Below are 21229 nucleotides of genomic sequence, written 5' to 3'. Positions count from 1 at the left end.
AAGTAGAACCTTCATCTTGTCTAAGAATTGTCATTCTTTACTTTTTTCCCCAAGTGAACTTGGAAAAAAAGATTTCAACTATCTATACACTATTGTTGATCATAAAAAGCTAGTAGTATTTGTATTTTTTAGGTATACTTCACACAAAATTATAGCTGCAATGTAGTGTGAATCACCACTGGATATTAGTATTTATACCATTATGCTTTCACTCATCAAAGATCTATATAAATGGTCTCCTGCTGACATCAGCATAAACTGAACTGCTAAATTTTACATAGTTTTCATGCTGCAGATACTGAAGTGTATTTCCATATGGACTGTAATCTGAAACATTCTTTTTCAGTTCTCAAGCTACTTTTAAACAGTTGCCTTCTGAATGCTAATTTCAGAATTGCATTGGCAGATCCTTACAGACCACGTCCTGAATGTTGCCATGGTTATACTCTTCATTTGGTAAACAGTATGGAATAAACCCTCATTCCCAGGAAATAATGCAATTTAGCCCAATCCCCAGGTACAGTTAAAGTGGTTCCTCTTCATTTATGCCTCTTAAACTCTGAGTAAGCAGAGATCGCAGGTTTCATTTTCAAATAGTGTAGGGGATACCACGCCTTCTAAGAATTGCTCAAACTTAGTAGAAATTTTTCACTCCTAGGACCACCACTGCAGACAAGAAAATACATTCTGAGCAAAGGGAGAAGTTGCCTTCTCCTCCTTAGCAAATGTGGTGACTGCGACTCATGAGTAGCAGGTGGAAGTTGTCACCACAGTATCAATTATTGGAAGAGAAAACTGCAGCTTTTTCAATAGCTCAGAGCTGTTTGTGGAGGATTTTCCTGATACTACAATCAGTCCAGGGTGGATTGGATCCAATTTCCCTGGTGGTAAATACCATTTAGAGGGTGGAGCTGGTAAGGAAGTTTATCCCCTCAAATCTCATTCTCTTCGTCAGTTATTCCACTCCTCATATCCTAGTGATTTCTTGTTTTCTTTTGAAAGAAAAGACCTCCAGCTTTTCTAGTGAGCTTCAAAAGCAGCCATTCATCTGCAGCAAGCAAAAGTTTTGTTTTAAAACAGTCAAAGACTTTATGCTTGCAGAGATAAATTGAAAATCAGATCAGGGTGCAAACCTGGTCATCCAAATGTGCACATGGTTGGCTTTGGTTTGCTGTCCTGAACGTGGTGAAAACCATGCTCAGGCTGTGCTGCTGTTGCTTCTCAGAACCACTGAAATCACAAGAACAAAATTTTTTTGGTGCTGTCTGTAACAAAGCCCTTAGAATCACATATTAAAATTACTGACTGGGAAGCAATTCTGAGTTAGGAAAATATTCTTCCTAGAGACAGACTTCTGTCGTCTTAGGCTGGAACAGTAATGCGACACTGGACCTTTACTATGACTGGAGGAATTCAGAGGCTTTGCCCAGGTCTTTGCCCAGAGGCTCCATTTTTGGAACCACTAGAAAATATCGTTTACATGAAACACCAGAAGAAATTTCTAGCCCTCCTGCTCATGGATCATAACATCTGCAGGATGACTGATTGGGACATCTGCCTAAGCTTGCAGACACTGACTCAGTATCTCCTGCCGTGTTTGAACCACACCACACACAGTGCCTGCATGTATCTCCCCTGAAGGACCCCAATACAGCCCAGCAGAGGACAGTGCCCAGCAATAGGACAGCTGTCCCATGAGTCCTGTAAAATTTATGAAAGCAAAGAAGCATGGGGACATAGTAATTACCAAGGGGTCCTTTCCTTTCCAGTGGTAAACCTGCCAAATTCTTGAAACTCCTAATACTCCCCTGGAAGAGGCTTAAAACACTAATTTTCCAGCAAAGTACAGTCAAAGGAAGATGAAAAAGAAAAAGAAGGGATAGAAAGAGGCTACCAGATAATGAAAATACTTTCAGCTGGGATACAAAATACAAGTGAAAGTATATCAGTGTCACCCAAGATATATGTTAGTAAACTGTGTTTAACCCTGAAAGTTGACTGCTCTGAACAGATTCCACAGTTCAGTATTGCAGGGATAGATTGGTAAAACAAGCACACACCACTCTAATTAGCACTTGGGCTACAAAATTTCAAATACTTTCTAAAGTTTTGGGACAAAAGCCCAGGTTTTACAAATATAAGATACAATCTGGGTTGGAAAAAAGACATTGGGAAAACAACCCCTCAAAATCTTATACCTTTGATTTGGTCTTTATTAACTATTGAGCACATGTACTGAGCATACAGTCATTTTTGATGAAATAAATGACAAGGCAGCACAGTGCTGACAAAAATTCTGACAAAATTCTTTTGTCAGACAGAAAAACCTTGGTCTCTTAATTTCAAAGGGTGTCTTAGCTATACAGAAGCCCTTGTACTTAGAACACTACCTTGTAAGTTTGTCTCTGATACAACCCAAGAAAAGAGTTGTCTGTAAATCTTGATTGGGTGTTTCAGTCTCAGCAAAGCTAGAGACAGGTTTGCAATATTGTTCAAATACCTGCAAACTAAGAATTTAAGTACCAGTCGGAATGAAATTTTAAATTTTACACAGAGATCATTAAGAAAAAAAATTATAGTCCAGCTCATTTTTCCCAGCTTGCTAAATGCAATCACTAGGGAAACAAGTAAGAGGAAGCAAGTATTGTACCTGAGCTTTTTAAAAAAATGACAGTTATTACAACAGGAACCATTACAGTGTTGCTTAGCCATCTCAGCCTTTTCTTTGCCTCCATACTTTCTGCAGATCCTCAGTTATAATTAATGAAAGCTGAGAAGTTTGCAGAAAATTGGCACCCGGAGAAATTGCTGTGCACTTAGCTTTACTTTCCTCTTCCTAGGACTACCTTGGCTGTGCTGCTGGAGACAAGGATACACCAGCTCAGCATGGATCCTACTGAAAGGGACCCCATCTCTATAGCACACAGGCAGGAGCTCCAGGTTTTGGCATATTTAAGCTGTCCCTTTGTATGTTCAGCTCTCTTGCCATCACACATTAATCTGAACTCTGGACTTCTTAGTCAGTCCTGGCTAATCAGGGAAGTCTGGAGATGTCAGAGATGACTGAAGGTTGGCCAGTGTGATGTCCATCCACAAGAAGGGCTGGAACTCAGATCCAGGCAACTACAGCGTGTCAGCCTGACTTCAGCACCCAGCAAGACTATGGAACAGATCATCTTAGATACAATCAGATGGCACACACAGAACAACCAAGGTCTCAGGCCCACTCAGAATAGGTTTAGGGAAGGCAGGTCACACCTGACCGAACTGATCTACAGGTGACCTGCCTAGTGGATGTGGGAAAGGCTGGGGATGTAGCCTATTTGGACTTCAGTAAAGCCTTTGATTCTGTCTCCCACAGCATTCTCCTGGAAAAGCTGGCAGCCGATGCAGTGGACAGGTACACCCTTTGCTGGATTGGCCAGGCCCAGAGAGTGGTGGGGAATGGTGCCAGTAATAGGGCCAGTTCTTTTTAATATCTTTTTTTTGGTTATCTGGAGGAGGGGGTTGAGCGCATTCTCAGTTAATTCATGTATAACAAATTGTGTGTAAGTACTGATCTGCTGGGGGGCAGGAAGGCTCTGCAGAGGGATCTGGGCAGGCTGGATCATGGCTGAGGCCAATGGTGTGAGGTTCAACAAGGCCCAGTGCTGGATCCTGCCCTTGGGTCACAACAACCCCAGGCAGCTCCACAGGCTGGGGCAGAGTGGCTGGAAAGGACCTGGGGGTGCTGGTGACAGCAGCTGAACATGAGCCAGGCTGTGCCCAGGTGGCCAAGAAGGCCAATGGCATCCTGGCCTGGATCAGCAATGCTGTGGCCAGCAGGGCCAGGGCAGGGATTGTCAGCTCTGGCACTCAGCACTGGTGGGGCTGCATCTCAAATCCTGTTCTGGACCTCACAATTAAGGAAGAACATTGTGGTGCTGGAGCATGTCCGGAGAACGGCAACAGAGATGAGGAAGAATCTGGAGCACAAGTCCTGAGTGGTTGAGGGAGCTGGGGGTGTTTATCCTGGAGAAAAGGAGGCTCAGGGGTGGCCTTATCACTCCTTACAGCTGCCTGAAAGGAAATTGTAGCCAGGTGGAGTCAACTAGTGACAGGACAAGAGCACAGAGTCTGAAGCTGCACCAGAGGAGGTTTAGGTTGGACATTAGAAAGAATTTCACCACTAAACGGCTCTCAAATATTGGGATGGACTGCTCAGGAAAGTGGTGGAGTCAACATCAATGGAAGTGTTCAAGAAATGACTGGATCTGGCACTTCATGCTATGGTCTAGTTGACAAGGTGGTGATCATTCAAAAGGGTGGACTTGATGACCTTGGAAGTCTTTTCCAAACTAAATGTTTCTGTGATCCTTGAAATGGGAGAAGGAAGGGTTTTGACTTGTTTGGGGTTGTTCTTTTTTTAATTTAAAGCCATTTAAAAAATCGTTCTATCAGCACTTAGCATGTGGAATAGCTATTCTGAAAATTTTAGTTTATGTACTTTCTCTTTCTTTGGTGTAGCTTAAAATTTAGGTAAGCAATGTCTTTTACTTCAAGACAATATCAGATTGAGGTTTTTATGTCCTTCACACAGAGTTTCTTACCAAGAATTACTGGACCTGACACTGCAAAGTAGTTCCTTGGTCCAACGCAAGGAAGTCTGAAGTGCAGTTAAAAGGGAGAAAGCCCAAGAAGATAAAAAGAGGAGTTGTTAATGTAGGATGCTTATCCACAAGAAGGCAGTGCCTTAATGTTCCCTTTTAAACCACCAGCTCACTTCACTTTCTGTATATTTGTATTCCTACACGTGCTGGTAAACCAAACAATAGCATTTCATACCTGATAACTCCTAGACCAGCCTATGCTGTTTTTGGTGGAGAGTGTCTGACCAGAAGAACATGAAGTTTTAAGGAAATTTTTTTTAAAATCACTTAGTCACAATTAAGTGCGTGTATTTGCACTAAAAAGAGAGGATAAACGAAGAAAGATGTTTAATATCCAATATTTTAATATTTTTTTTTTATTTTGATATTAGGAAAAGATAATACTTTTAAAATAACATTTACAAAGACTTGTGAGGGTAATATACTGCTTTTACTTTAAGTATTCATAAATTTTGCAACTCAGATCTAAATAAGGTCACAACAAACCCAGCGAGACACTAAATCTAGAGTTCCCTCTGAGACAAAAAGTTTCTCCTTTTGGCTTAATGCAAATGCTAAATCTGAAGACAGGTGAAACACTCTTATTCCTCTAGTCTTCCAAGACCTCAATATTCTGAACCATCTAAATGACTGCAACGCATTTAATTTTAAGAAGCTTCTTGCATATTATCATTTTACTTGTAACAGTGATGTTTTTATCCCTAGTGACTTAGTAGCGAGCTAAACTGCCCCAACAGATATCTCAACACAAAGCTCCTTATACGGAAGAAATAATTCATTCCCAGGATCTATTCTCAATAAATGTAAACTGAATGTGCTCAGACCTTAAGGAAATACAGAGCAGCATTAATTCACACAGCTCTGGGACTGTGGTACAAATAATGCCTTCCCCTTCAGTCCATCTGAGAATGACTTCATACATTAAGTATTGAGCCACAGAAAGGCAGAGGACACAGAAATTAATGTCAAGAGGATTTAGCCCAGTTGTAGACGTTTGTTTCTTTTAACTGTTCTAGAAAACTGGCAAAGTATGCTTAGTATTTTAAGTAATTTTTCCTAAATGCTTTTACATTCTAGTCTCTGAGTCCAGTTTTAGAATCAACAAGGAATTTAATCAAAATAAAAAGCTGCACTTTGAAAGGGCTCATTTGGTGCCGCCAGTTTATTTCCACTTCAGCAGAGAAACTCTAAAGAGCTGGCAATATTTATCCTAGAGTATTTGATTTAAAAGGCTAGCAAAAGGCAAAAGTTCTTTTTTTAGGCTTTAAATTAAAAATAGCCTCTGAACATAATGAAAGAAACTGTTTTATGAAAACATTGTAAAACTGAAGACAGTGACCAGCTACACTATTTTCTTCACCAACCAATTTTAAGATGGTAATTTCATCAACACTCATCACTTCTGTCTGCTTTTCCTGCATTTGAATTCCCAGTTTCACTACATTGCAAAGTACAGTGATATTCACCACCTTTACATACAACAGTGTTTTTCAAGCTTTCACACGATGTTAGAATACATTTGTTATCTCTAAAACCTATAGCCTTCTTCCAAGAAATGAAACCCCTTGTTATCTAAAAAGGTACACAGAAACAGGTTTAAAAAGATTTGGTTCAGCATTGTAAATCCAGTTGTTTCAGTAGACCTATCATTCTTTCTTGTTTTGATTATTTTAGTCCTGTCTCCTCAATTTTCTTGCTTTTTTTCCCTTATAGCTTTAGCTCCAAAAACCCTCCAGCCTCCATTCCCAAGTCTCCTTCTCTGTCTTTGACCCCCTACTCTCTTGAGAGCTTAGAAATATTTTATGCAGCACATGAATCCAGACCCTTGTTCAGCTTCAATTGCAGGAATGCCAAGTCTCATCTTTCCTGATAAGATTTAACCACTGGGTTGACTTATGTTGGCTAGCATTATGTCGCCTGCCATCATTTTTCTACATTTAGACCTTGGTGTGTTTCACACAAAGACAACTGTGCAGCTGTATGTGACCTTCCTTTTAGATTAGCACAACTGGTGGAATGCTCAAGCCTTTTATACTTTACTATAATGAGCAAAACTGACTGCAACTGGCCTAATGCTCTGAAAAGATTATTAGGAAGGAATTTCACTGCGTGGTGGCCAAGGGTGCTTTTCCAAGCAGCTCACAGAATAGCCTTTTATTACATGCAGGAAGTTAGCCAAGTTAAGCTTGCTGTTCTGCAGCCATTCCTTCCTCTCTGTGTAGCTCGGGAATAGAAATTTCCCAAAACGGTGAGATGGAAACAGAGGCAAGAAATGCTCAGCTCAGTAAGGTCCTCCCTCGAGAACATCCACTGAAAGAAAAACTAACTAGCAATTAAAATAGCTTAGATATGGCTTTAACACTTCCTAATTTCTTCTCTGGAGTTAACACATCTTCCCACTTGGTTTCAGAAAGTGGAGGAAACTTGGGGCAAATCTGGCAGGACAAAAGTTCAGCCTCAGATGAAAATTTGCAAGTTGTTCAAGTGCTACGCTGGTGCAGCTGGAGCCTAAAGCAGAGCATATTTGGTGCCTGTGGTGGCATGACAAGAGCAAAGATGCCTCTTGCTTCCTTTGCCGCTCCCTAGCCCAGAAACTAAAAAGATTCACCAGCATTCTGTGTATCTGTTAATATACACAGACTCAACAGGAAGTAGATACTCTTGATGAGGGGAGACAGATGAAAGAGGTGGATCCATGAGCTCTTCCACCTGCTTGTTTTCTGGGATTTCTTTAGTGAATTTAAAAATTTCTGCCCAGATCTGTAAAGAAAGAAAAAAGACTAAGTTGAGGTAACTGACACACAGGTTAACTTATTGTGGATGATTTGTTGTCCATTGTCACTCTTCTCACTCTTTTTGGTTTTTATTGTAAAGTTTCTCAACTATGACGTGAAGAATTCTTCCAGTGGCATGAGTGTTATATTTATTGCAGCAGGTGGCTAAGACCTGGTAAAGAACAGCCATTGCCCAATTTGGAAGAGTATCTTTACTGACTTGCTAGATGCTTATTTAAAGCAGAAATAGTGGTAGAACAGAGAAGAAAAATTGCTTTGACATGTGAACAATCATTACTCATGAATAAGTGATGGAGTTAAAAATAATTTTTCTCTCCTCTCACACACATGCAATCATGAAGTTATTTTTTTTCTTTTTGCTACTGTCTACCATATTAATAGTAAAAGAAAGTACTCCAAGCTCATCTCTGGTCTGCAGTACTCAGGCTCCCTAACACTTCCAAAATTCTGTTGGAGTTAAGTTTATAAATCCAGCAGAACATTTATAAAATGTGCCTAAATCTAAAAACAAGACCGTTAATATTCCAGCAAGCTATCTATGAATTTATGAAACTGGCATCTCAAGAGTAACTATTTTGTGAAGTCCATAGCCAGAAACACAATCATCAGTTTAAACTAATTTCTTACATAGAAGGTAGGTTTCATGATCCCAAAGGAAAAACCCCCAAGCTTATAGTACATACAAAAAAAAAAAAACAAAAAAAAAACAACCAAAAAAAACCCAAAAAGAAAACCCCAAAAAAACCACCAACCTAACCATGCAGAAAATAATTCTGCAGTTTAAGCTATTTGGTTAAAGAGCGTCCGTCATTTTCTTAGTATCAGCAGCTGGCAGCAGGAAAACAAAAAATAAAAAAGAAAACAAAACCAGAAAAACAAACATACAAACATACACAAAAGCAAAAAACCAACCCTAACCCTCCCCCCCCACCAAAAGCACATGTCTATGCCTAGATGTAAAAAAATTCTTGACCCATGAAATTTCCAAGTACTGCTTCTGTTTAGAAGTTTAAAAGCATACACTGCCCCCCCTTCCCCAATACATGCAAATTCTAAACTATCTCAGGTTTCTGCCAATCTTTCTTTAAAAATCAGTCAGCGAATCTGGTAAGTTTCATTCAATTTCCCACCCACTTTTAAGGGAAAATGCAGTTTCTGCAAAGCTTTTCAATCGCTTGACTACAAAATAAGCTCCTGTTCCAGTCGGAGGTGGGGGGGGGGGGTGGCGCAAACAAAAAGGAGACGACAAAGTTTCGAGCCAAGGCGACGTTGTTTGCACCTCTTACATTTTATGCCGGGCACGCTTGACATTCCTCCGCCGCATTCCCTGACAGAACCGCTTCCCCTCTGGGGGCGGCTTGCGCTGCATCATGGAAAATGTAGTCTGGGAAAACCAGCCTGCCGGAGGGAAGCCCCTCCAATTACGGCTTCTGCCGGGCACGGCATGCGAGCAAAGGGCTGCTCGCCGGGCAAGCGAGTGTTTTCAACTGCGAGCCGCCCAAAAATGCCTCTTACAAGCTATAGTTCCGAAATATTTAATTAATTAAAAAAAACTGGTTTAAATCCGGTTAATAAAAAATGGCGACTGCTCTACCATGAAGCATCAAAGCGTAATCCCATTTCCGAGATAAAGTCTCGAAATACCAACATAATACTTATTTTAAAATTTAATTAGTGGAACAGAAGTCACCCGAGGTTGCTCTGCGATGACACGCAGCCCACAGCCTCTCTGCGCAGAAGGGCTCTGTGCGCTGCGCTCGCTCGATCCCTGCCGTGCGGCACTTCCATGCGGCCGGTGTTCCAGGAGCAGCGGCGGGAGCAGCGCTCCGCGCTCTGCGGGCAGCCACGGCGCCACGCAGCACCTCGGGACCCTCAGCATATGGATGCCTCCATCTATCATCCATCCATCCATCTATCCAGTACGGACCCGAACGGCGCGGTTTTTAAAGATCACCGAAAAGACCCTGACCCTCCTCTGTCTAACGACCCACCTGGGTAAACACGGTGCCTCTATCGCCTTCAAGTGACTCATTGCGGGTCCGTGCCGCCCTGCCCTGTGTCTCGGCTCTCCCGGAGCAATTCCAAGCCCTGACATCTGCAGAGCCAACCGGGAGCTGGCACCGGGATGACGACCTTTACCATACTACCGCTGGTAGAAGGAAAATGAAACTCCCCACAAAACTCAATACCAACACATCTTGGAGCGCGTCTCACTCGTGTAGCTCAAGAGCTTGTTATAGGCATGTACCTAGGCTCCTGATCCAGGGGCGGACGGAAAGGGCTTCGCCTGTTGCGGCCCGCCTCTGAAGCAGGAGGGCAGGTCTCCCACGGCGGCGCGTACCGTGCTTCCCGTCCACGAGGCGCGGCTCACCCCGCCCCTCCGGCTTTCCCGGCAGAGGTGACCGGGTTCAGGCTGCGGCGGTGGCCCCGCCCCCGCATTCCATTCCCTATATGGCGGCAGAGCTGGGGGCGCCGCCGGCCACGCCCTCCTTTCCCACCACGCGCGCGAGGGCGCGCCCGGGCTTGCGCGCGTGACATCAACGGGAGAAGAGGTTGGGAAGGCGGAGCGGGGGAGCGCCCACCACCCCTTCGCTCTTCCCTCTCTCCCGCCGTTCTATTTACGTTATGACGCCGATTTGCATGGGGCCCCGCCCCCTGCAGCCGGCGAGGCAATGAGGCTCCGCCCTCTTCGCCACATAAGGGCAGAGGGGGCGTGTCCCCGGGGGCTCGCGGGCCCTCGCTGCCTTCCTGGAGCCGTTTATAGGGTACAGCCACTTCCGCTGTCGGCTTAGAAGCGGCGCGATCATGGCGGAGCGCGGTCAGCTCCCCCACCCCGCCAAGCGCCTCTGCTGCAGACCCGGCTATGGCTCGGGCTGCAGGCCGGGGCAGCGGGCGGGCGGCTCCGGGTCCGGCGGCGGCGCTCTCTGCGCCGGACCCTCCTCCGCAGCTGCCGCCGCCGCCCTGGGGCTGCTGCCGCTCGGCAAGACACAGAGCCCCGAGTCCCTGCTGGACATTGCGGCTCGCAAGGTGGCGGAGAAGTGGCCCTTCCAGCGGGTGGAGGAGCGGTTCGAACGGATCCCGGAGCCGGTGCAGCGCAGGATCGTCTACTGGTCCTTCCCCCGCAGCGAGAGGGAGATCTGTATGTACTCCTCGTTCAACACCGGCGCCGAGGATCCCGCCGCCGGTCCCGGAGGCGCCGCCGCGCCTGGCGGGGCCATGGACGCCGCCGCCGCCGCTGCCGCCGATGAGAACCGGCTGCCCTTCCGCAGGGGCATCGCTCTGCTCGACGGCGGCTGCGTCGATAACGTCCTACAAGTCGGTGAGTCACCGGCCGGTTCCGCTCCCGGGCCAGGCCGCCGCCGCTCGGGGCCGCGGGTCTCCCCCTGCGTGTCACCCGCTTGCCGTCCCTCTCTCTCCGCTGCAGCTCACCGCCTGCGGCCCGGCCCGTGCGAGCCCTTCGCTCCCCGGCTGTACCATGGGCCGGGCAACTTCCTCCGCCGGTCTCCTCCCCCTCGTGCCCGGGACGCGCAGTGGCTCCCTGCCTCCGTGACACGGACACGGCTCCCGCCTGTCCCTTTAACTCGCAGCCCCGCACGGCGCCGTGCCCGCTCCCGGTAATCCAGCCTGTGTAATCCCGTTTGGCTCTGCCCTCCTACCAGCGTCCACCCCCGGTAATCCGGGTCATCGCTTTTCCTCGAGCCACAATAGCGAGGAGATGCCGCCCCCCCCCCATCCCGAGGGGGACCGCCGGTGGAAATGAATCAGCAGAAGGGCGGCCGGCGGGGGAAGGGGGGGGCGGGATGCGCCGCCGTCCAAAATAAAGACATAAAAGCGGTGCGAGACCCCGGCAGCGGGAGTGCGGGGGGGATCCGCGAACAAAGGCATTTCTAGGGCAGCGGCGACGAGCCGGAGGGAGGGGGCGCGATTCGCCCCGCTGGGGGTGGTAAGGCTGGGGGGTTGCTTTAGGATGAACGGCTTCGTGACAAGGAGGGGAAAACGAAGCTCTTCCTCCTACTGGAACAATACCCCCCTCCACTTCCTCACCCCCAGCCCAGCCGCCTGCCGCTGTTCTTCACCCGCTGCGGGCTCCCTTGGTTAACTCCTCCCTGCCAGTGTTTAAAGGGCTGCAGAGGTGGGTATTCCCCCACTTTTGTGGGGGTTGTCTGCCGGGGGCGGCTCCTCTTTCATTCAAGGAATGGAAGGGGAGCCGCCCCCGGCAGATAGTCCCCTCCGCCGGTGGGGATGCTCTTTGTGCGACCCGACCACTTTGTTCTCATTTTCATGTTTATTTGCGTCTTTTTTTTTCTTTTTTTTTTTTTTTCTTTTTGTTTCCCCCCTCTCAGTTTTCTGTCGTTTCCCCTCCTCCTCCCCTTAAAAGGGGAAGACAGACAAAAGAGGCTGCTGCTTGCCTTTTGTTGACGGCGGCGGCTCGGTGTGCGTGTTTGTGTGTGTGTGTGGGGGGCGCCGGGATTCCCTCCTTCGCACTCCCCCAAAACCTCGGTGCTGCCTGCTGCGGGTTTGACTTGGCGGGCACCTTGCAAATGTGCTATCAGGTTTTTTTTCCGAAGGGAAGATGTGACCCTGCTCCTAGGCTCACTGCCCCTCTCTTCTGCCTATGGAGACTTTATTTTTTTTTTTAATTTAATTTTCTTAAAATCAAGTTTATTTTAAATTTAATCTTTTGACTTTTTCTTTCCAAGGGGTCTGAGGTGCATTTGTGGTTGCTCAGAACTGGCAGAACCAGAAGTAGGGCTGTTTTAGTTTGGTTGGCATTGCTAAGATTTTTTCCCCTTTTGCTTGCACTTGATTCTGTTTGCAAGCGATTAGGAATGACAGGAGTGCATGTAGGGAGGGTTTCTTGGCTGATTGCATTTAAGCCAGGAATTCACTGTGAAAATAAAGCCAAGGGGCAATAAATAAAAAATGCAATCTTCTCTAGGAGGCAGACACCCAGCGAGGACTTTGCTTTGCTTTCAGCAGTGGAATAGGCCTCAGTGAGTAGTTGTGAAAGAAAAAAAGTAACTTTTTGTGTGTCTTCAAAGGGGAAGGCATTGAGTAATGTTGGCAAGGGTCAGTATGTAGAAAGAATATTTGCATGAATATGACTTAAGTGTTGACTGCCTTTTCTGGAACCTTTAAATGCATTTCAAACAAATACTGTACCTACTGCTGAAATACATTTGCTTTGTTGTATACCCCCCAACCTTATGTGAGCCTCCTTTGAAATTCTTGCAAAAATACTAGTGGGAACTAGTGATATGAAAGATGTCAGTTGTTTTGACAGAAGCCTTTGGTGAGGGAGTTGTGGAGGACTTGGGTAGGTCCTGCTGTAGGAAAGTTCTTGTGTAATTTGGGTAGGTAGCTGTGTCATTAAGACCGGGGTCTTGCTGACAAGATATTCCTAGTGAAGCAGAAAGGTGCAGCTGTTAAAAGCAGTTCCGCTCTAGAGTGAGTTACGTTGGGCAGAAAATGGAATTGGTTCCGTATAATACAGCTGAATATTTAGCATTGATGAAAACTTAGAATTAAGTTTATGTAAGTCTATGTTTAGTGACCATATAAATGTGAACTTATGTTCTTTGCAGTGTGAGTAATGGAAACTCTGTACATGTTTATTGTTGAACTATGGAAAAGTGCAGTTATTGGACAAAATACATTTTATTACATATCAGTTCTAACACCCTTACTTGTAACCTGAAGTATTACTATAAATAGGGAATGGGGGACTTGATTTGAGAGACGCATAAATTTTGGTTCAGTGGTAGTTAAATGGCACCATTTGCTTCTGAATTTTACGTTTTAAGTTTTTCAGTCTAGCCGTGAATAAACATACTGACTATTTTATCATGGTAAATAATCTTAAGCAGGAAGATTTCCCAAACCTTGTATCAAAAGTTTGCTAAAAATCTTCATGTGATCCTCCTTCACACCCACCAACTTAGACTCTTGTGTGTTATCTTGTTGTAAAGAAAATCCTAAATAAAATGAAGATGATCTAGTGATACACAAATGTACACACATCTACAAATGTAGATGATATTAGTGATGCACACGAATAACCTTCTTGGTAATCAGGCAGTAAGGTTGTTTGCTAGCCTATTTTGTTGTTTATTGGTGCTGTCCTAGCATAATAATTAGCATCACTTAATTTTGAAAGGCTTTTCTCCAAAGAGGATGGCTTCAGAATTCAATTTGCATCTAACTTATTGATGTATTTTTATCTTTTTGATATTCTTCAACTGGACATGAAAGTTTTCTTCTTTAGCATATTTCAAAAGAGCCAGAGAGTGCAGGTTCCTAAAGCAAGCCTTCCCAACTACATAAAGCAACTCTTTTACCCTGCCTATGTTTAACTTATTTAAAACCAAGTATTTTTAGTAAAAATTAAAGTCTAAATAAGAAAGCACTTTGTGAGTAAATACAACAATCTGGAAGGAAAATTAGAAATTGACTGTTTCATTTGGCCAGATTTTGAAAATGCCAGGAGCAAGCAGACAGTTTTAGATGGTGAAGTGTATATTTGGTTTCTGAGGTTAGTCCTGAATTAGTACACAGTACTGTATTGTCGTCACAGCTGTGGCTGTCAAGGCTAGAAGAGGTGTGATCCCTCAATAGCACAGCTGACCTGGTGGGAGCCCTTAATGCAGCTATTCTAGGAGAAGAAATAAACCCCTGTGCCTCAGCTGGTGTGACTCTTGCTTGGGGAAAGACAGAGGTTGCCTTGGCTGTAGTGCTGTAAAACTCAGCTTCACTGCTGCAGCCACATTAGAAGTACTTGAGAATTTTTTGATTTGTCATACAAGTACTCTTATAGCATCCCTGTCTGTTGGTAATTTGAGGTACGTTTGTCTTTGTTGCATAGACCCTGCTTGCTCATACAGGCCTTTCTTAAAGGAGTTAGAGCCCTTTCCATGTAGCATAAGGCTTTGTGACTGTGCTAAGTTGTGCTTTTAGGTATGAATGGCAAGGGAGTGAGTTGGAGGGAGGGGGACTCCTAGGGAAGGAAAATACAAAGAATTCATTGACTGACACTCACCACAGCTCTAGAATATGATGTTAATATTATAAGATAGAAAGCTGCCTTGTCTGTGGAAGGAGGTTCAGCTGAAGAGTATCATTAGCTTGGAGTTGCAGGATCATGTTTTGGAAGCCCCTCAGGGATACCTGGTTGGGGGATGTAACCAAAATGCTTCTTAGAGAAAAGCAAAGTAAAATTTCTCCTTTCTTAAATTGTGGTTGAAGGTCACTGATATTTCTTTAATTTGTTCTTAAGTTAAAGACTGGAGATTGGTTTGCTTTCAAAACCGGGAGAAGCCTTTTTTTTCACCAGGAGCAAGAGAAGGCTTTAGAAGGCCAAATTGATGGCTGCATGTTATTCTGGTGGAATCTGTATTGTAGTCAGCAGATTTTACATCCTTTTTGTGGACAATGATTTGAGACAAATTTTGATCCTTCCTAGCCATCTTTACTGAAAAAAAAAAAACCCAACCCCAAAACTTTCTGAAATGGCAGAGCAAGTAAAAAAAAAGTAATGTCTCTTCTTTTGAGACTCAGTTGTTTTGAGTACCAGTGGTATAACATGAAACACTGTTTTTTTTTCTTGTGATAAAACCATATCAAGTATTTTGTTTGCAAAGGTGACACAAATGTACTGTGCTGTGAGTTGAACTGTGACTTTTAGTAGATATGGTGATCCTTGCTGGTATGTGCAATATACATGTAGTTGTTGATGAAACTTGTAGGAGAGATGTATTTAGTAAAAGGATTTACTTAATGAAAGTAATACCGAGTTGTGTGGCAAACCTACGATTGTCATTAGTGGCAGTGAAGGCACTGTGTTTAGTATTAACTTTTTGACCTGTGATACCAAATTGTTCTGGTATGTATTGTGAACTTTTTCCAAGGGGAAAAAGTTGTGTTAAATTCTGTCTATTTGAAGAGGAGAGTTTTGTGTGCTGACATGCTGAAGGAGCAATTGTGTTCAACTTAGGGGGTTTGGTTAGGAATGTATGAATAAAACAAGTAATCCAGAATTTGTTAATACAATATTGTGGTATGGGTGTAAACAAATAATGTCTGACTTTTTGCCTTTTTTTTTGACTTAGTTCCAAGCCTAGAGAGTCTTGTGAAAATGCCTTCATCAATTCCAGTTTCAGTTTGCTCTAAGAAATAACTACTTATATTTCTAAGTTCCAGAACAGAAACTAGTAAGCTAATTTTTAAATGTTTCTTCCTGAAAGGGAGACATCTAATGCATTTTACTTTCCTTGTAGGATTTGGAATGCAGTGCATTAATTGGTGAATATGCAAGCTGTTTTCTGTGTCTGTGCTCTAATACAGTGTCCTTGACCTTGAATAATTTCTTTGAATACCCTGAAAAAAAAGATAGAGCTAAAGAAGCAAATAAAAAAAAGCTGTCTTTCAAGACCAGATTGCTAAACATGGAAAAGCTTTGTAAATCAGCTCCTGCATTTAATTCAGGCTTTCTTAAAAAATCTATTCTTGATTTCAAGAGAGTGTAAGTATTTTAGGGTGATTTCAAGATACAAAAATAAAACTTGTACATATTATCTTCCTGTGTAATTGTGAATAGTAGGATAAATGTAATTGGACAATGTTTTCATCACAAGTTTTAAATAGAGAAATCTTTTATACAGGAGTGTTGTATTTGGTTCATGTAACAAAATTTTTCATTGTGTGTTTTAGGTCAGTGTTCATGTTTCTTATGTTCTATTTTCCCCTTAATTTCAAGGCTTTCCTCACTTCCAAGAAAACAATTTTCATTTTCAAAGCTGCCATTCCTTTTAGAAGGTGATTCCGTCTTCGTGTATGATCCGATGCTTTGGTATGTAGCAATGTTTGAATTTGAGTCACTTGTCATGCCAGCAGTTGATGCCTGCATTTACTCTCTGGCCCTGTGTGCTAACTTGCAGAAGTGAACTATTAATTAAATGCAAAATCTATGTGTGACAGAGGGCTATTTAAAAGTCAGCACCAGACAAACTGATTTCCTTAAAAATAATTTGCTAGTTGCTGCATTTTGCTGTATCATTTGCTTTTATAAATGGACCTGTTAAAATCAAATCATTGCTTAAGACTCTGGTCAAGTTCTAATAAAAAAATTTCAAGTGAAAAAAATGAGTAAGCTGTCAAGTGCAGTTCTTACTGTTGAAGGATGAACTGTAGTAGATGGCATGCTCTTAGATATGTCTGCATGAGTTCAATTTAGGTGTCACCTGCTGTCTAAGTAATCTAGTGATGTCAAGATAAGTGTCAAGTTTTGTAGTAGTGTAAATATGAGTGCAAAATTTAGGAAAGCTGCTGACATTCCTTAACTTGCTTTCTCTTTAGCTTATTTTCTTGAGGGGTAAGGGAGGAGAATTTACTGCATCTTTAAAAAACCCAAAAGCCAAGTCAAAGAAGGACCACACTATTTTAACTGACAAAAGGTATCCTAATTTATGAATATGTTCTCTGTGACATGAACTAATTTGAAATCCTAAGAAGCTTTCATGTGCAGCAAGGATATAGATTTAATGTGAATTCTGATTGCCTGGAATGCAGTCAGCCTGACAGCACGTGAACACTTGAGTGCTGTCCAACAACTTCACTTGTTCTGAGAGATCTGTTTGCTTTAACTTCCAGTTTTTGCTGTTGGTTTACTGTCCAAGACAATGTATGTAAGAAGTTCTCACTGGGTATATGTGCAGCCCTTGACGTGGTTTCATAACCTTCTGTGACCTGGATCATTGGCAGTGTTGGCTGGTGCTGTACACTAGTTTGCATTCTCCTTCCAGCTACATGCCAATTACCATGATTTATGTGTTGGCCTTGCGGCACATTACCCTGCTGTCCTCTGAAGCAGCAACATGCATCCAGTCTTTGTTGCCTTGGCCGTGCTGTGGAGGGCCAGGAAGTCTGGAAAAGCTGAGATATAAATCACCATCTTAAAATAGATGTTTTCTAACTGAATTCTGCAAATGTGCAAACAGACTGGAGGAGCCTTCTAATAGTAACTACAGTGTAGAGAATTCCTTTGTGGTTAAATCAGAACTGATAAAAGGCCTGCTGTAAGAGCTGAGTGGGCATACAAAAGACTTTTTCTGATGTGACACAATTCAGTATAGACTAAAGAGTCTCCTAATGTGGAATTTATACCAACACCACCTCTGAAAAGTGAAAACCAAATATTCAAAGAGGACAGACTTCAGCAGTGTTTAAAATATATTTTAAAGTAATTGTGATGCACATCATTACATGCTTTAAAAAAGAGAGTGTAATTTTTTATTTGTGGCTTTCAAGGTTTTATTTTTTACTGTAAGCCTCCATTCCCCTTTGCAAGTGAGTGTATTTGACAGTCTAAATACGTGGAAGTTTTACTTTGGAAATGCAAGGGCAGTGGCTGAGAAAGTCTGATGCTAATTGGAAGGATGCAGTAAAACCTGTCAATAAGTTTAAATCTGCACTAGTAGATCTAACTGATCAGATAAATAGGAAGCTTATGTACTGAATTAATGTTCTAAAAATTCAAGTGATTTACCTTTTATTGTAGTTTATTTAACAGTCCACCTCTTTACATAAGTCATCTTTCATAGGTAATTGGTGTCAGACCTTTAATACATTTTGGCATCATTGGAAAAGTAATGGGGGAAATGGCATAAGAGGTAAGATATTTCACAAACTTACATGTTAATATATATTTTTGTGTCTTTTAAACTTTATTTTTTCACAAAAGTTAATTGCATTCAATAGTTGATTATTTTAAAGACCTGAAAAATCAACTGTTGCGTAGCTATATGACTTCTAAGAAATGAGACACTTTGTGTGTGTGCCAAATTTAGCTGCTAACTGGTTACTGACAGCCGATAGTAATGCACTGACAGTGCAGGAACTATGCAGGAATTGTGCAGCTGACTACAATATTTAATTTACACTGACTAATGAAATGAAAAACATTAAACCATCAAGGCACTTAAAATTGGGTAAACCCTTACAAAATGTTACAAATATACACCTGTATCAGAGTAGAGGATCAAGTTTGCATGTATTCTAAGTATTTAAGTGTTTATAAGCTTGTGTTAAAAGCTTGGCTTTTGGTTAAAGGCTTCAGCAGTGGCTCTCAGATTTGTTTCTGTATGTTTAGAGTTTGACTCTTTCTTCTTTTGTGCTAGTGGCCCGCCTTCTTTCCGCATAGCAATCAATGTTCAACTATGCGTGCAAGGCAGCGCAAACTTTTTAAACTCAGACGCTTCAGCTTCTAGCTTGCCCTTGTCAAAAGTGGCTCCTGAGCTTTATTATTTAGTTCTTAATTTCTACATTCAACTTCGATATTTTGACTAGGCTGAAGCGGAGCACGGATCCATATTCAGTGATTGATGATGGGATTGATATGTTTTTCAGTAGTATAAATATATACAGGTAGTGTGATCATCAGAGTTTCATATGCTTGATGGTTGGTCCTTTCTTTGACTTATGTACAGATGTGGCTGTGAAAGGATAGCAGATAAAATCTGTGTTAAGAATTCATTAACACATACACTTACAGATAATCTTGGGATCTTCTGGAAAATGTGAGGAAATCAGTTTAGTGGAGAACTGTACTGTAAGTTGTTGGTTGCTTCCACAGCAGTTGCATCAGATTTTGCTTCTGCTATTGGTGGAATACAATGCAGTGTTTTGGGAGGGTGGAAGGTAGTCTTATAAAACACTTATTTGCATATATACAAAGCTAGATTTAGTGACCATGCTTACTGGATTAAACATGGCTTGATCTTTAGGACAATTCTGCAGAGTCTACTGATTTTGAAAGTTCAAGAGCAGAGAAAAATCAATAGTCTAAATGAATTGTTTAATATATTAGCTCAAGAAAACGAAAAAAAAAACCAGAACACATTTATTCTGAAATGCTGTTATTACCAATGACAGCTGGCTGTGCTGCTGCTGTGGTACATGCAAAATGACTCTCAGTTCTTCCATTGATTTAGATCGTAAACTGAAACCTTGCAAACTGTCAACAGTTGGTGTACTGGGGATAAAATATCAAGTACATTATATTCTGTTTCTGGATTTAGTGTAGCTATATTATACAGAAGCCCAAAACTTCAATTTTGCTTCCTCCACAGCAGGGGGTTGAGGATTACATAAAACGCATAGCTTTTTTTTATCTTTTTGTTATTGCAAGCCATGATATGTGAGTGCACCATCATGCAGCTTTCCTTGTCAAACACGAATGTGCATGAAATAATAGAGGTGACTTCAGCTCAATGTGCTAATGCATGAATGGTAGGCAACGACTAGGACTGGGACATGATGTAACAGATGCTGTGAAAGTCTCATGGGATCAGGAAGCTGAGAAAAAATTTCTTAGTCCTGTGTATAAATTTTAGAAGCAGCATACCACTTAGTTTTACTGACAGTTTTGGGTGATCATCATGTATCCTGGCAGTAGTTTACAGGTTTGATTTCTAGGTAATTTTGTACATGATAAATGTAAATGACTGTTTGGTAGCAGGGAGCAAAGACGTGTTTAGGAGTAAACAAGTTGTTTTATTAAATAATACACGCTTGAAGAGAAGAAAGGTGATAAAATGCTGAGTAAAATGCTTTATAGATGAGAGGCCAAGAAGAGAAGTGGGGAAGTGGTACTTCATGAGATAATACACAGGTCAAAGACCTCACTAGATATCTGATGAGGTATATTTAAGGAGGATATAGTCTAAATAACTCTTCCCTCTATATGATCTACTTTTAATGGGTGTTAGCAAATGCGTGGAAACTGATAGACTTTTTCCTACAAAATGAAACACAGCTTTCAAGATGGAAAATGGGTTAGCAAACAGTAACTTAGCTGTTTTGTAGCTTTTGAAATTGTAAAACAGTTGTAAGTTAGGAAGTGGGTGTCCTCTCACTCTTTTCAACATTTTGTTCCAATTTCAATTTTATAAATAAGATGTATTGGATGCAGAAAGGTAATGCTCCGATTTTTCAGATAATGGTGACTTTGTGTGTGTTTGAAGGGTGTTTGTCAGATTTTACTTCAGCAGAAGCTGTTTCTGTTCAGTAATGATGGAAGCTTGGCCAGTGGTATAACAAAACCATTGACTTTGTCTTGTATAACTGTTTCAAAGAGATTTTTTCATAGCATTGATTATTTCATTCACTATAAGCTGTTTCCAAATTGTAGCTTAATTCTCCTGAATAGACATTAAATGGCTTAGTTTTAAAGCACTGTATATTCCAAAAAGAGACTAGTTTTCTTATTTTGGTCCCCTACCTCCGTAATGAGTATTTATGGTACCCAGACTTGTGAAAAACAGATTTTTTTTTAATTTTTTTTTTTTTTACCCCAGAACCTATATATTGTCCTGACCTAGGAAAGGGAGTGCAGACAAGAATCTGATGAAGAATGATACACAGTTCATTGGACAGTTCTTCAGACAAAAGTAGGAAGGGGAAAGAGGGAGATAACTGTCAGAGTTGCTGCAGTGGTGATCAGAAGGACTAGAGAAGTTTTTCCTGCTGTTAAGAGGCCATATGGAATATAAACTTAACATTGGTAGGGGTATAAGATAAGTGGTAAAGACTAAAAACATAGAACAGATGTGAGCATTGTAATCTCTTTACCAAAGAGATCCAAGGTCTTGTACTTAAAAGAAAGGACTTGTGTCTGCTCAGCAGGACAAGGAAGGCTGCTGCTGTTGTCAGAAAGCTGAATATTCCTAGTATGTAGAACATGCTTAAGGGAGCAAGATGTCAGTAAGATCAAAGCTGCTCCTTCCTGATACT

The 21229-nt window shown here is 42.2% G+C and overlaps 1 protein-coding gene and 1 long non-coding RNA gene across 3 annotated transcripts in view; one reads left to right on the top strand and one right to left on the bottom strand.

Moving 5' to 3' along the window:
- Nucleotides 1–4975: 4975 nt before the first annotated feature.
- On the bottom strand, nucleotides 4976–10611 carry LOC139589183 (uncharacterized). Its single transcript, XR_011678963.1, has 2 exons — nucleotides 9693–10611; nucleotides 4976–7409 (listed from the first exon to the last, which is right to left on the bottom strand). It is a non-coding gene; the product is annotated as an uncharacterized lncRNA (long non-coding RNA).
- ZSWIM6 (zinc finger SWIM-type containing 6) overlaps nucleotides 10227–21229 on the top strand; it is a 108526-nt gene continuing 97523 nt past the window's right edge. The window contains exons 1-2 of one of the 2 annotated variants that reach the window (XM_071425356.1): nucleotides 16225–16289; nucleotides 18040–18108. In XM_071425356.1, coding sequence (XP_071281457.1) covers nucleotides 16274–16289; nucleotides 18040–18108 — 85 coding nt within the window. In that variant the 5' untranslated portion in view covers nucleotides 16225–16273. Of the gene's footprint in view, nucleotides 10764–16224; nucleotides 16290–18039; nucleotides 18109–21229 lie in introns of those variants that run through there. The other variant, XM_071425357.1, reaches the window with a different exon arrangement.

The sequence above is a fragment of the Agelaius tricolor genome, unplaced genomic scaffold (assembly GCF_023055355.1).
Source record: "Agelaius tricolor isolate 1412-34295 unplaced genomic scaffold, bAgeTri1.0.p SCAF_4, whole genome shotgun sequence".
Lineage (NCBI taxonomy): Eukaryota > Metazoa > Chordata > Aves > Passeriformes > Icteridae > Agelaius > Agelaius tricolor.
Note: the sequence above shows the minus strand (reverse complement) of the source record. Positions and strands in the feature narration are given on the sequence as shown.